The 16,133-nt window shown below is 39.9% G+C and overlaps 1 protein-coding gene across 1 annotated transcript in view; it reads left to right on the top strand.

Moving 5' to 3' along the window:
• Window positions 1-16,133, top strand: part of LOC128684315 (all trans-polyprenyl-diphosphate synthase PDSS2-like) — a 37,843-nt gene that overhangs the window by 12,579 nt on the left and 9,131 nt on the right. The window contains exons 5-6 of the mRNA XM_070097161.1: window positions 4,303-4,441; window positions 10,479-10,588. Of these exons, the coding sequence (XP_069953262.1) occupies window positions 4,303-4,441; window positions 10,479-10,588 (249 nt within the window). The remainder of the gene's footprint in view (window positions 1-4,302; window positions 4,442-10,478; window positions 10,589-16,133) is intronic.

Here is a 16,133-nt window from a genome sequence, read left to right as displayed (position 1 = left end):
AAAAAAAAAAATAAAAATTTATTCACAAGTTCTGTACAATGTTTATTTTATTTTTTATCACACTGGCCGATTCCCACCAAGGCAGGGTGGCCCGAAAAAGAAAAACTTTCACCATCATTTACTCCATCACTGTCTTGCCAGAAGGGTGCTTTACACTACAGTTTTTAAACTGCAACATTAACACCCCTCCTTCAGAGTGCAGGCACTGTACTTCCCATCTCCAGGACTCGAGTCCGGCCTGCCGGTTTCCCTGAACCCCTTCATAAATGTTACTTTGCTCACACTCCAACAGCACGTCATGTATTAAAAACCATTTGTCTCCATTCACTCCTATCAAACACGCTCACGCATGCCTGCTGGAAGTCCAAGCCCCTCGCACACAAAACCTCCTTTACCCCCTCCCTCCAACCTTTCCTAGGCCGACCCCTACCCCGCCTTCCTTCCACTACAGACTGATACACTCTTGAAGTTATTCTGTTTCGCTCCATTCTCTCCACATGTCCGAACCACCTCAACAACCCCTCCTCAGCCCTCTGGACAACAGTTTTGGTAATCCCGCACCTCCTCCTAACTTCCAAACTACGAATTCTCTGCATTATATTCACACCACACATTGCCCTCAGACATGACATCTCCACTGCCTCCAGCCTTCTCCTCGCTGCAACATTCATCACCCATGCTTCACACCCATATAAGAGCGTTGGTAAAACTATACTCTCATACATTCCCCTCTTTGCCTCCAAGGACAAAGTTCTTTGTCTCCACAGACTCCTAAGTGCACCACTCACTCTTTTTCCCTCATCAATTCTATGATTCACCTCATCTTTCATAGACCCATCCGCTGACACGTCCACTCCCAAATATCTGAATACATTCACCTCCTCCATACTCTCTCCCTCCAATCTGATATTCAATCTTTCATCACCTAATCTTTTTGTTATCCTCATAACCTTACTCTTTCCTGTATTCACCTTTAATTTTCTTCTTTTGCACACCCTACCAAATTCATCCACCAATCTCTGCCACTTCTCTTCAGAATCTCCCAAGAGCAGAGTGTCATCAGCAAAGAGCAGCTGTGACAACTCCCACTTTGTGTGTGATTCTTTATCTTTTAACTCCACGCCTCTTGTCAAGACCCTCGCATTTACTTCTCTTACAACCCCATCTATAAATATATTAAACAACCACGGTGACATCACACATCCTTGTCTAAGGCCTACTTTTACTGGGAAATAATTTCCCTCTTTCCTACATACTCTAACTTGAGCCTCACTATCCTCGTAAAAACTCTTCACTGCTTTCAGTAACCTACCTCCTACACCATACACTTGCAACATCTGCCACATTGCCCCCCTATCCACCCTGTCATACGCCTTTTCCAAATCCATAAATGCCACAAAGCCCTCTTTAGCCTTATCTAAATACTGTTCACTTATATGTTTCACTGTAAACACCTGGTCCACACACCCCCTACCTTTCCTAAAGCCTCCTTGTTCATCTGCTATCCTATTCTCCGTCTTACTCTTAATTCTTTCAATAATAATTCTACCATACACTTTACCAGGTATACTCAGCAGACTTATCCCCCTATAATTTTTGCACTCTCTTTTATCCCCTTTGCCTTTATACAAAGGAACTATGCATGCTCTCTGCCAATCCCTAGGTACCTTACCCTCTTCCATACATTTATTAAATAATTGCACCAACCACTCCAAAACTATATCCCCACCTGCTTTTAACATTTCTATCTTTATCCCATCAGTCCCGGCTGCCTTACCCCCTTTCATTTTACCTACTGCCTCACGAACTTCCCCCACACTCACAACTGGCTCTTCCTCACTCCTACAAGATGTTATTCCTCCTTGTCCTATACACGAAATCACAGCTTCCCTATCTTCATCAACATTTAACAATTCCTCAAAATATTCCCTCCATCTTCCCAATACCTCTAACTCTCCATTTAATAACTCTCCTCTCCTATTTTTAACTGACAAATCCATTTGTTCTCTAGGCTTTCTTAACTTGTTAATCTCACTCCAAAACTTTTTCTTATTTTCAACAAAATTTGTTGATAACATCTCACCCACTCTCTCATTTGCTCTCTTTTTACATTGCTTCACCACTCTCTTAACCTCTCTCTTTTTCTCCATATACTCTTCCCTCCTTGCATCACTTCTACTTTGCAAAAACTTCTCATATGCTAACTTTTTCTCCCTTACTACTCTCTTTACATCATCATTCCACCAATCGCTCCTCTTCCCTCCCGCACCCACTTTCCTGTAACCACAAACTTCTGCTGAACACTCTAACACTACATTTTTAAACCTTCCCCATACCTCTTCGACCCCATTGCCTATGCTCTCATTAGCCCATCTATCCTCCAATAGCTGTTTATATCTTACCCTAACTGCCTCCTCTTTTAGTTTATAAACCTTCACCTCTCTCTTCCCTGATGCTTCTATTCTCCTTGTATCCCATCTACCTTTTACTCTCAGTGTAGCTACAACTAGAAAGTGATCTGATATATCTGTGGCCCCTCTATAAACATGTACATCCTGAAGTCTACTCAACAGTCTTTTATCTACCAATACATAATCCAACAAACTACTGTCATTTCGCCCTACATCATACCTTGTATACTTATTTATCCTCTTTTTCTTAAAATATGTATTACCTATAACTAAACCCCTTTCTATACAAAGTTCAATCAAAGGGCTCCCATTATCATTTACACCTGGCACCCCAAACTTACCTACCACACCCTCTCTAAAAGTTTCTCCCACTTTAGCATTCAGGTCCCCTACCACAATTACTCTCTCACTTGGTTCAAAGGCTCCTATACATTCACTTAACATCTCCCAAAATCTCTCTCTCTCTCCTCTGCATTCCTCTCTTCTCCAGGTGCATACACGCTTATTATGACCCACTTCTCGCATCCAACCTTTACTTTAATCCACATAATTCTTGAATTTACACATTCATATTCTCTTTTCTCCTTCCATAACTGATCATTTAACATTACTGCTACCCCTTCCTTTGCTCTAACTCTCTCAGATACTCCAGATTTAATCCCATTTATTTCCCCCCACTGAAACTCTCCTACCCCCTTCAGCTTTGTTTCGCTTAGGGCCAGGACATCCAACTTCTTTTCATTCATAACATCAGCAATCATCTGTTTCTTGTCATCCGCACTACATCCACGCACATTTAAGCATCCCAGTTTTATAAAGTTTTTCTTCTTCTCTTTTTTAGTAAGTGTCTACAGGAGAAGGGGTTACTAGCCCATTGCTCCCGGCATTTTAGTCGCTTCATACGACACGCATGGCTTACGGAGGAAAGATTCTTTTCCACTTCCTCATGGACAATAGAAGAAATACAGAAGAACAAGAGCTATTTAGAAAAAATGAGAAAAAACCTAGATGTATGTATATATATATGCATGTGCGTGTCTGTCAAGTGTGACCAAAGTGTAAGTAGGAGTAGCAAGATATCCCTGTTATCTAGCGTGTTTATGAGACAGAAAAAGAAACCAGCAATCCTACCATCATGCAAAACAGTTACAGGTTTCTGTTTCACAGTCATCTGGCAGGACGGTAGTACTTCCCTGGGTGGTTGCTGTCTACCAACCTACTACAATGTAAAATCATGAAATGCATATCCTCTTTGTATACTCGCCCCCACCCCCGCCCCCCTCCTCCCCCCCCCCCAAAAAAAAAAAAGTATGCCAGATAAACACCAAAATAAATGAAATTGGTAAAAAAATTAAAAAACACAAAATTGTCAATCTTTCTCTTTTTTTACATTCCCTAAACCATCCAGCCTGTCTTTGTCTGGGCTGTAGTGCATAAGTTATAAACTTGTGAATACAGTATGTGGTTTAAAATTATTTCCTGCCTATCCTCACCCTTAGTTCAGATTTTAGGTTGGCACAACCCAACTTTGGTTGGGTGATTTTAGAAATGGTAATTAATAGCTCATTGGAAATGGTGTGATATTTGGCCTTTTAAGAAATAAAATAATATTGGTAATATGAGGCATTGAGAAGAAAACAGATTAACTCTTAGTGACCAAAATGTGCGTGAATGAAAATTGCATTCTCTATACAAAAATGTTAACTGGTCATCAAAATAAGACCAGTTTTATCGAAGTTGAATATTGTTGTAAACGTGTTGCAAAGGTTTGTAGGCGATTTTCACAAAAGTAACATTTAGTGAATGCGTTTGTTTTTCTTCTCGGTGCCTCATATGTTGTATTTATGACTGAGTAATTAATGTTTTGTGTGCATGTTCATTTTGTTTACAGGTAGTAGAGCTCATCAGTACTGCTATCAGTGATTTCATGGAGGCTGAATTTATTGGAATACGTGATAACCAAGGTAACCCAATTCCCGATGCCTCCATAACTGTGCTTGACTGGGAGGAGAAAAACTTTTTGGCTGCTGGTGAGTTTTCTTTGTTATTAATTATTACTAGAGATTTTTGACCAGTGTGCAGTTTATTTATGCTGTTAACCCTTTGAGGGTTGAGAGGCCCTCTCCCAAACTCTTTCTTAGGGTCGAAAAATTTTTGATAAAATAAATTATTTTTCTTATGAAATGATAGAGAATCTTTTTCCAATCATAATGACACCAAAAGTATGAAATTTGATGGAAAACTTACGGAATTATGCTCTCGCGAAGTTAGTGGTCTCGAAGATATTTATGCATTGGCGATTTCACCCATTTTGAGCCCTATTTTCAGCCAATTCCAATGTTGCAGTTGACTAAAATCATAGCTATTTCAGTAGAACTCCATTTGTTCTGTCAGCTGAGTACAAGAATCTGCCCATTTACCGGTTTCAACTACCCAATAAAGTGGTCAAAGACTGGCAATTTGAGCAATTTCACACAAATTTCAAAAGATGCCAATTTCGAAATAGGGTCCAGAATAAACAAGACACATTCATGGCACTAAAATAACATTTTATTTGTTCATTAATCACATCCCTAGGCCCCTCTTATATTACTTTTGCTTTCCATTTTGAGTTTTTATTCTCAGAAAATATAAGGTTTTCTGTTTTGTATACTACTGCATCATTGTAAAAACGGTATAAATAATGTCGGCGCACTTGTGAAAGAATATTAGACTGATCTTTACGACATTCCCCGTATCTGACCAAACCTTTACAAAAATTCAATGTATGTCAAAGGGCCTAAAATCTGGAACACCCTACATGAAAACTCGAACTGCAGACACATTCATCACTTTCAAAACTACCGTTAGAAAACATCTTATCTCCCTGATACATCCCGTCAACTAACTACATGAAAACCACCTGGTGGTTCACACTTACACTCGCACACTCACCCATTTGACTATAAACACAGAAATGGAAATCTTAATCTTAAAATAATGAATCCTAACTAGCCATAAGTTTGCCTGTGATGCTCCAATATAGAAACTATGTATTGTACCAAAACAAAAGCATTCACATTACTAAACTCGCAAACTATACGTAATGTAGTCGCTTAGCCTTAATACTAACTTACTCCATAGTCTGTAATAATTTAGTTATAAATTAATGTAGGTCTGCCCGAAATGCCTAGACATGCTAGGTGTGATAGTGGCCCCCTCTGTAATTTAGTATTTTATAACATGTAAACCACACAATATCCTAAAATCTTTAAACCCTGCATTTGATTTGATTTGACCAGTTGACGTGTATTGGACACGTGGTGTGATTTGTTTACTCTTGAACATTGGCAAAAATCGATCATTTTCGCTATGAGCTCAATTTCAAGGTACTTATCATGAAACCAATCAAAATCATCTCTGTTTCTGTAATAATGTATATCTTCCATTCTATCAATTGAGATCAAGGAAACTAGAATACAACTATAAATACCATACGAAAATACACTAGAAAGTCGCTGTTTTAAACCAAAAACACGGTCGGAGTTTTCATTTTCTCATTATGCACAGCGTGCTTCAGAATTTTTTTTTTATACTGCGCACACTGACCACACAGACCCATTCTGTCATATGTAGACCTACCAGCTTTCTTCCACCAGATTTGAAGGCACTAGAATTTAGGTGTGCAAGTACGTGACTGACCCTGGCTGCAATGACGTACGTACTTGTATATGACCGACCCTCAAAGGGTTAATGGCTACTTTTAAAGATACTATGACTAAAAATTGAGTTCTGTATTACTGGTAAATCTCCGATGACTTTTAATACAATCATATGTAATATTGAGTATGTTAGTGTAATATTCTTGCCTTACTTTTTATCGTTTCTTTAAATTGTTGGTCCTCTTATGCATAGTATTAAAGATGATACAAAGTGCTTAGAATCATTTATTTTTAAAATTAATTTATTCTTTATGCTACTTCAAATGACAAATGAAAGTGGGTAAAATGACAATGAAAAGTTATTAGGTAGCACATAAAGCACTGTGAGACTTTCATTGGTTGAAAAAGTAATTCCTGTTGCAGCTTGGCATAAGTTGTTTTGGGTTACTGACTTGCCTTGTCAGTCATACAGTTTTTCACATAATAGCAACATCCACATACTTTGTGAAATTTCTTTCCTCATTCTACACCTCTTCAATGGTGGTTTGCTGTTGGGTATAGTAATAGACAAATTAGTCAAATCAGTCATTCTACATGTTCCCTAAAGATTTTGAAAAACGAAAGTTAGTGATTTCTGCCATGCTGGAGGTCTTGGTGTTGTTGGAGGGCTCTTGATCAAAGGCTTTAGCTCTACTCTTTAAATCTGATTACCTCTATTCTCCAGGCTTTTATGAAGCTTATGGTTTAGAATTTCCCATTCACTTTGATAGTAGTACAGGTGTTGATGTAGCAAATTTTCAGTATTGCACTGCATTTATTATTTAAATTCTTTTAACCCTTTGAGGGTTTTCGTCGTACTAGTACGTCTTACGCGTAGGGGTTTTTGACGTACTAGTACGCATAAATTCTAGCGGCCTCAAATCTCGCATGAAAAGGCTGGTAGGCCTAGGTGTGAGAGAATGGGTCTGCGTGGTCAGTGTGCGCGGTAGAAAAAAAATCTGGGACCCAGTGGTGCATTGTGGGAATGCCCTCTTAGTAAACAATGTCCACCATGCCTCGCGGTAAGAAGCTCCTCACTCCTCGGCGAATTGGGACACTTTTGTTCCCCAGTGACAGTTCTAATAGTGATGGAAGTGCCAGTGAAGATGAGTTTCGTGGTTTTAGTGAGGTTTTGACCGAAACTAATGACCATAATATCGGTAATAGTGAAGAAAACCCAGACGACCCTCAGCCTTCCACCTCTGGTGCTGGGCCCTCGTGTTCACGTTCAGTTGTTCCAGAACCCAAGAGGAAACTTCTATTTTCCCAAATCCCAGACTCAGATGAGAGCATGGGTGATGATAGTGATAGTGAATATGAACTACAAGCTCTTCAAACTAGTTCCAGTAGTGATAGTGAAGTGCAATATTCCCCAGTGAAGCGTCAGTATATACGACGATATATGCGCTCTGGAAGTGTGCCATATGTTATACCAAGGGGAAGGAGTGTATCTCGGAGTACATCCCGTGGCTGTACAACAGGAACAGACAGTGAAAATGACGAAGATACTGTTGCAATTGGGATGGAAAATGTGCGTGGTGGTAGTGGTGCCGGCGGTGAGGCACCAGCAGTGGGCCATGCTGCCACCCATGCTGCCACCCACGCCGCTGCCTCAGCTGATCTAGAACAAAGGCCACCATCCCCCACTCCCCCACCACACCAGCCTCCACAACCACAACCTCCACAACCACAACCTCCACAACCACCTGTCATTGTCCAGTACCCACCAGCAGACCGCACCTGGGATTGGCAGGAAGCTGTCAATTTTGTTCCAAATCCCCACCAGTTTGATGGCAGCCAAAGTGGAATACGGCCATCTTGTGCACTTGGGAACAATGCCACTGAACTGGAATGTTTCGAGTTATTCTTTGACGAACCACTGATGAAAAGTATTGTCATGGAAAGCAACACATACTACGAGTACACCATGGCAAACACAATACTTTCACCAAAATCACGTCTACACCAATGGAAGGAGGCAACTGTGGCTGAGATGTATCTTTTCTTTGCCACAATAATGCTTATGCCACATGTGTATAAGCACAAAGTGAAATCATACTGGTCAACAGACCCCCTGATTGCAACACCAGGTTTCAGTGATATAATGCCAGTGAATCGATTTGTGCTAATGTTACGTATGCTTCACTTCTCAGATAAAACTAGGCCTGACAGAACTGACAGGTTATATAAGATTAGGAATGTGTTTGTGTATCTGAAACAGAAATTCAGTACTCATTTTTATCCCTTCAGGAAGCTTGTAATTGACGAGTCTTTGATTCTGTTCAAAGGAAGACTCTCTTTCAAGCAGTACATACCAAGCAAGAGGAAACGCTTTGGTATAAAGTTGTTTGTGCTTTGTGATTGTTACAGTGGTCTGGTATTGGATATTATTGTGTACACTGGAAGTTATACATTGCAAAATACCAGGAAGTTATTGGGCATCTCAGGTGATGTGGTTCGAACAATGATAGAACCATACCTTGGTAAGGGGCATATATTATATACAGATAACTGGTACACAAGCCCCTCACTCAGTGATTTTTTGCGAGTGAACATGACAGATGTGTGTGGCACAGTGCGTGCAAATCGAAAACATATGCCCAGGTTTGATGCTGGCACTCGCAGAGGTGAGGTGCAGGCGTTTGCTGCCAATGACATCATGGTATTTCGGTGGCATGACAAACGAGATGTCACACTGTTGTCATCAATTCACCCTAATGAAATGGCAGACAGTGGCAGGCAGCATAGAGAGAGAAATGAACCCATTCTAAAACCTGCAGCTGTGATTGATTACACCTTCAACATGCGTTCAGTGGACAAATGTGACATGCAGATTGGGTTTGCTGATTGTGTTCGCAAGAGTTATAAGTGGTACATCAAACTGTTTTTCCATCTTCTGGACATTTCCATGCTCAATGCTTATAATATGTATAAGATGAGCACCAGAAACAAACCACAGTACGGCGAATTCTGTTTGTCTGTCATCAGACAAATAGTATTCAAGTACCAAGGAAATGCACCTGCAATTGACCGCCCACCAAATTATCAACAACTACCTGCTCGTCTGAAGCATGGTGATCACTTCCTGGTAAAACTGCCTGCTACTGCTTTGAAGAAAAAGGCTCAGAAGAGGTGTTACGTCTGTTCACATACAAAAAAACGCCCACGACAACGCAGAGACACTCGTTTTATGTGTGAGGAGTGCAAAACTCCACTGTGCATGACACCATGTTTCAAAGACTTCCACAGGCTGCAGAACTTCTAGAAACATGTCCTGTGACTGTATATGTGTATATAAAATATAGAAAAATAGTAATAAACAACATTTCATATTGTTTGTTTGTGTAAATATTTTCTGTAAACAAAATAATGACAACAGTGTTTACGCCCTTATTGTGTAGTATTGAAAAAGAAATAACTTACAAAATACTGATCATGTTGGCCTCAGAGGCCATAAAAGTTACTCAGAAAAAGAAAAATTGAAAAAAAATTGAAAATAGTACATAAAAAAGTAAATAGAAAAATACCGGGTGACGGCAGTCGGCGATGTTACCATATGTTGTTCAATTTTGGCAAATTTCACACCTCCATATCTCGGTAAGTATTGACGTTAAAATTTTTTTGTTTAGCCTATAATGTTTAGAAAAAAATACTCTATTTTTTCATAAGAAAAAATAATTTTTTTTTTTTTTTGAAATTTGGCCGACCCTGAGAACGAGTTTCGGAGAGGGCCTGTCGACCCTCAAAGGGTTAAAGTAACTCTGTGCAAGTTAAAACTTTGCCAGCAGCACGAGTTGGTTGTAAGTGTAGCTTAAGGTGGGCAACATTTGGAACTGAAACCTTCACATCAAATAACTGATGAATGGATAATTATTGGTTATTACTTGTGGGTTACCTGAGAGATAAAAATGTTTACATTTATGAGAAGGAATCTTGCAGCCCCAGGTAGCTGGAGTGAGGTAGTGTGCTGACAGGTGGTGAGGATAGAAAAGGATAGTAATTGCAGTCCTTTTATTAAGTACATATAACTTTTAACTTGCAAGAGACTTTGAGCCGTGTTGTATGTGCTTGGCAAGATGTTCGAGTGATGTCCCGTATGGGTGATAAGTGTAAAGTCAGCCGACTTGGTATGAGATTTTGCATTCACATGAATTGAGTTATTGCTGTCTGTAATAGACTAAATTTTAAGGAAATATTTGCATGACTTTTAAGTTTATTCAAAATATACTAATAAAGGACTTTTTTTACAAATGCAGAATAAATAGGGAAATGGATGGTAATCTGCTGGTAGATTACCTACTTCCATGAATTAAGTAAATTAAACCTTCAAAATTTTAATGATAAAATGTTATACTAGGGAACCTTTATCTTTTTTTTCTTTGTGCAGGAAGTTTGATGGCAAAGTCATGTCAGGCAACGTTGGTGTTGGCTGGCCATAGTGACGAAATGCAGCAGAAAGGTTTTGAGTTTGGGAAAGAGATAGCCCTTGCATGGCAGGTGAGTAATAGATTACATTATATTGTCTATGGGAAGTAGAATAAGAACCTTTCCTCCATAAGCCATGTTTGTTGTAAACACTGACTAAAATGCTTGGAGCAAAGAGTTAGTAACCCCTTCTTCTGTATAGCTGACTAAAAATAAGAAAATGAATTACTGGTTATCCAGGTTTGGGTCCTGGAGGTGGGGAGTACAGTGTCTGCACTCAAAAGGAGGGGATTGGGATATTTGTTTAGTGACATCTAAAGTGTTGTATCTGCATGCCTCTGGCAAGACAGTGATAGTGAATGACAGTGAAAGCGTTTCTTTTTTGGGTCACCCTGCCTTGGTGGGAGATGGCCAACATGTTTAAAAAACAAAATATTGTCTGATACTAATTTGATTTGTAAAGTTTATAATTTGTGGTATGGTTGTCCTTACAAATTTTCAGGAAGGAAAGGGAGTGTTCCCATTTGTAGAGTTCCTGTAAATAATTCAAAATTAAGTGTTCATAATTTTGTTTCAGATGATTCACACTTACAGACTGGGCACTTTTTGAATAAATTTGACATTTCTTAAGAATGTTGATCTGCAGATAATAATTTTTTTTTTTTTTTACCAAATACATTTGTATTTTGTTTCATGCATGTGTGGAGGGCTCACTTTTATTTGGAGATCAGTCAAGAACTTTTGCATTAATTCCATTAGTCTCCTAGGTGGCAGTTTTGCAACATCATTCAGTATTTATCAGTGTACTAGGTACAACAGCTTAGAATATTCACACCACTCCCATTCTGCAGTGCAGCCCACAGCAACCCTTGCCACAGCCTTCCCATATATTCCCAGGCATAATACCCTCACCATAACAGTGTGGAAAGCATATGCAGAGGGGAGGCCAGATACGATAAGAGGAAGGAAATGGGAGTAAGGGAGGCAGGACTGCTGCAGCAGCCACCACCACCGTCGCAGCCACCACCTGTATTGTGTTGTCGGATACACTGTGAGAGAAGGGTGGGTATGAATGGGAGTGGGGAAGGAATGCAAGAGAAGGAGGGAGGTTAGTTGATGGGAGAAGAGAACTGGAGACTCTTCTGAGTATTTTACTTGTTTCTTTGTCAAAATTTTAGATAAATTCTTTTTTTTTTTTTTTTTTTTTTTTTTTTTTTTTTTTTTTTTTTCAAAGCACTGGCTGTATCCCACCAAGGCGGGATGGCCCAAAAGGAAAAATGAAAGCTTCTCCTTTTACATTTAGTAAGATGCAAAACTACCACTGTGAAAGAATAGAGAAATTCCAAGCGCTTTCGTGACTACTCGCATTATCAAGGAACAATAAAAGCAATGCACTTGGAATTTCTCTATTCTTTCACAGTGGTTGTTTTGCATATTCTAAAATCACCTGTTTACTGTGATCTTATTGTATTTAATAATGTATACAGGAGAAGGGGTTACTAGCCCCTTGCTCCTGGGATTTTAGCCACCTCTTACGACACGCATGGCATACGGAGGAAGAATTCTGTTCCACTTCCCCAGGGAGGTAAGTGGACATAAATAAAGAACAAGAACTAGTAAGAAAACTAGAAGAAAACCCAGAAGGTTGTGTGTATATATATTCTTGTACATGCATGTGTAGTGTGACCTAAATGTAAGTAGCAGTAGCAAGACTTAAATGAAATCTTGCATGTTTATGAGACAGAAAAGACACCAGCAGTCCTACCATCATGTAAAACAATTACAGGCTTCTGTTTTACTCACTTAGCAGGATAGTAGCACCAACCTGGGTGGTTGCTGTCTACCAACCTACTACCTAGGATAAAGAATTTTTTCTTTTTTTCAACAAGCCAGCCGTATCCCACCAAGGCAAGGTGGCCCAAAAAGAAAAACGAATGGTTTTTCTTTTTAAATTTAGTAATTTATACAAGAGAAGGGGTTACTAGCCCCTTGCTCCCGGCATTTTAGTCGCCTCTTACAACACGCATGGCTTACAGAGGAAGAATTCTGTTCCACTTCCCCATGGAGATAAGAAGAAATAAACAAGAACAAGAACTAGAAAGAAAATAGCAGAAAACCCAGAGGGGTGTGTATATATATGCTTGTACATGTATGTGCAGTGTGACATAAGTGTAAGTAGAAGTAGCAAGACATACCTGAAATCTTGCATGTTTGAGACGGAAAAAAGGACACCAGCAATCCTACCATCATGTAAAACAATTACAGACTTTTGTTTTACATTCACTTGGCAGGACGGTAGTGCCTCCCTGGGCGGTTGCTGTCTACCAACCTACTACCTAAAAAGGATAAAGAATTTTTTTTAACAAGTCGGCCGTCTCCCACCGAGGCAGGATGACCCAAAAAGAAAGAAAAAATCCCCCAAAAGAAAATACTATCATCATTCAACACTTTCACCTCACTCTCACATAATCACGTGTTCTGAGCACCTCTGCTAAAACAGTTTAGAAGCATATACATATAAAGATACACAACAGATCACTCCAAACTGCTAATATCCCGAAACCCGTCCTTTAGAGTGCAGGCATTGTGCTTCCCATTTCCAGAACTCTAGTCCGGCTATATAAAAATAAAAAATAACCGGTTTCCCTGAATCCCTTCACTAAATATTACCCTGCTCACACTCCAACAGATCGTCAGGTCCCAAATACCATTCGTCTCCATTCACTACTATCGAACACGCTCGTGCACGCCTGCTGGAATTCCAAGCCCCTCTCCCACAAAACCTCCCTCTGTTACCCCTTCCAACCTTTTCGAGGACGACCCCTACCCCGCCTTCCTTTCCCTACAGATTTAAATGCTCTCCATGCCATTCTACTTTGATCCATTCTCTCTAAATGACCAAACCACCTCAACAACCCCTTTTCAGCCCTCTAATACTTTTATTAACTCCACACCTCCTAATTTCCACACTCCGAATTTTCTGCATAATATTTACACCACACATTGCCCTTAGACAGGACATCTCCACTGCCTCCAACTGCCTCCTCACTGCTGCATTCACAACCCAAGTTTCACACCCATATAAGAGTGTTGGTACTACCATACTTTCATACATTCCCTTCTTTGCCTCCATAGATAATGGTTTTTTGTCTCCACATATACCTCAATGCACCACTCATCTTTTTTCCCTCATCAGTTCTATGATTAACCTCATCCTTCATAAATCTATCCACCGACATGTCAACTCTCAAGTATCTGAAAACATTCACTTCTTCCTTACTCCTCCTCCCCAATTTGATATCCAATTTTTCTTTATCTAAATCATTTGATACCCTCATCACTTTACTCTTTTCTATGTTCACTTTCAACTTTCTACCTTTACACACACTCCCAAACTCATCCACTAACCTTTGCAATTTTTCTTTAGAATCTCCCATAAGCACAGTATCATCAGCAAAAAGCAACTGTGTCAATTCCCATTTTGAATTTGATTCCCCATAATTTAATCCCACCCCTCTCCCGAACACCCTAGCATTTACTTCTTTTGCAACCCCATTTATAAATATATTAAACAACCATGGTGACATTACACATCCCTGTCTAAGACCTACTTTTACCGGGAAGTAGTCTCCCTCTCTTCTACACACCCTAACCTGAGCCTCACTATCCTCATAAAAACTCTTTACAGCATTTAGTAACTTAGCACCTATTCCATATACTTGCAACATCTGCCACAATGCTCCTTTATCCACTCTATCATATGCCTTTTCTAAATCCATAAATGCAATAAAAACTTCCCTACCTTTATCTAAATACTGTTCACATATATATACTCAGTAAACTTATTCCTCTATAATTTTTAGTCTCTTTTGTCCCCCTTCATTTTATATAAAGGGACTATACATGCTCTCTGCCAATCTCTAGGTACCTTCCCCTCTTTCATACATTTATTAAACAAAAATACCAACCACTCCAACACTATATCCCCCCTGCTTTTAACATTTCTGTCATGATCCCGTCAGTTCCAGCTGCTTTACCCCCTTTCATTGTACGTAATGCCTCGCGCACTTCCCCCACACTCGCATCCTGTTCTTCTTCACTCCTAAAAGATGGTATACCTCCCTGGCCAGTGCATGAAATTACTGCTTCCCTTTCTTCGTCGACATTTAAAAGTTCCTCAAAATGTTCTTGCCATCTACCCAAAACCTCCATCTCGCCATCTACTAACTCCCCTACTGTTTTTTAACTGTCAAATCCATTCGTTCTCTAGGCTTTCTTAACTTGTTTAACTGACTCCAAATTTTTTTTCTTATTTTCATTAAAATTTCTTGACAGTGCCTCTTCCACTCTATTATCTGCTCTCCTTTTGCACTCTCACCACTCTTTACCTTTCTTTTACTCTCCATATACTCTACTCTTCTTATAACACTTCTGCTTTGTAAAAACCTCTCATAAGCTAACTTTTTCTCTTTTATCACACCCTTTACTTCATCATTCCACCAATCGCTCCTCTTTTCTCCTGCCCCCACCCTCCTATAACCACAAACTTCTGCCCCACATTCTAATACTGCATTTTTAAAACTATTCCAACCCTCTTCAACCATCCCCAGTACTCATACTTGCACTAGCCCACCTTTCTGCCAATAGTTGCTTATATCTCACCCGAACTTCCTCCTCCCTTAGTTTATACACTTTCACCTCCCTCTTGCTTGTTGTTGCAATTTTCCTCTTTTTCCCATCTACCTCTTACTCTAATTGTAGCTACAACTAAATAATGATCTGATGTATCAGTTGCCCCTCTATGAACATGTACATCCTGGAGCCTACCCATCAACCTTTTATCCTCCAATACATAATCTAACAAACTTTCATTATGTGCTACATCATACCTTGTATATTTATTTATCCTCTTCTTTATAAAATATGATTACTTGTTACCAAACCTCTTTCTGCACATAGCTCAATTAACCCTTGAGGATCCGTGCCGTAGATCTACGGCTTTACGTTGAGGGTCCAAACCATGGATCTAAGTCATGAGCTCAGCTCACCCTGATAAGCTGTGAGCGGTAAATTTTGGCCTAGATATGAGAATACATCTATATGGTATGTGTGCACCACATAAAACAAATCCTGCAGCACATAGTGCATAATGAGAGAAAAAAAACTGAGGCCATAATTTTCGATTAACCCTTTCAGGGTCCATCCCGTAGATCTACGGCTTCACGTTGTGTCCAAACCGTAGATCTACGCCAAAATTCTAGCGCCGTCAAATTTAGCGTGAAAACGCTCATAGGCCTACATGTGAGAGAACGGGTCTGCATGGTGGGTGTGTGCCATAAACAAAAAATCTAGGCGCCCGCATAGCATTGTGGGAACGCCAGCTCGGTTACCCTTGTTCACCATGCCTCGTCGCAAGTCAGCTCTCACTCCCCGGAAAATTGGGACTCTCCTCTTCCTATCTGATAGTTCTGACACTGATGGAAGTGGAAATGAAGACGAATTCTACGGCTTTGATCAGTTAGTGACCGAAAAGAATGACCAGGATATCGATGAAAGTGCAGAAAACCCTGACGATCCTCAACCTTCTACCTTTGGTGTGGGCACTCGTGGCTCACGG

The sequence above is a fragment of the Cherax quadricarinatus genome, chromosome 4 (assembly GCF_038502225.1).
Source record: "Cherax quadricarinatus isolate ZL_2023a chromosome 4, ASM3850222v1, whole genome shotgun sequence".
In the NCBI taxonomy this organism is placed as follows: domain Eukaryota; kingdom Metazoa; phylum Arthropoda; class Malacostraca; order Decapoda; family Parastacidae; genus Cherax; species Cherax quadricarinatus.
Note: the sequence above shows the minus strand (reverse complement) of the source record. Positions and strands in the feature narration are given on the sequence as shown.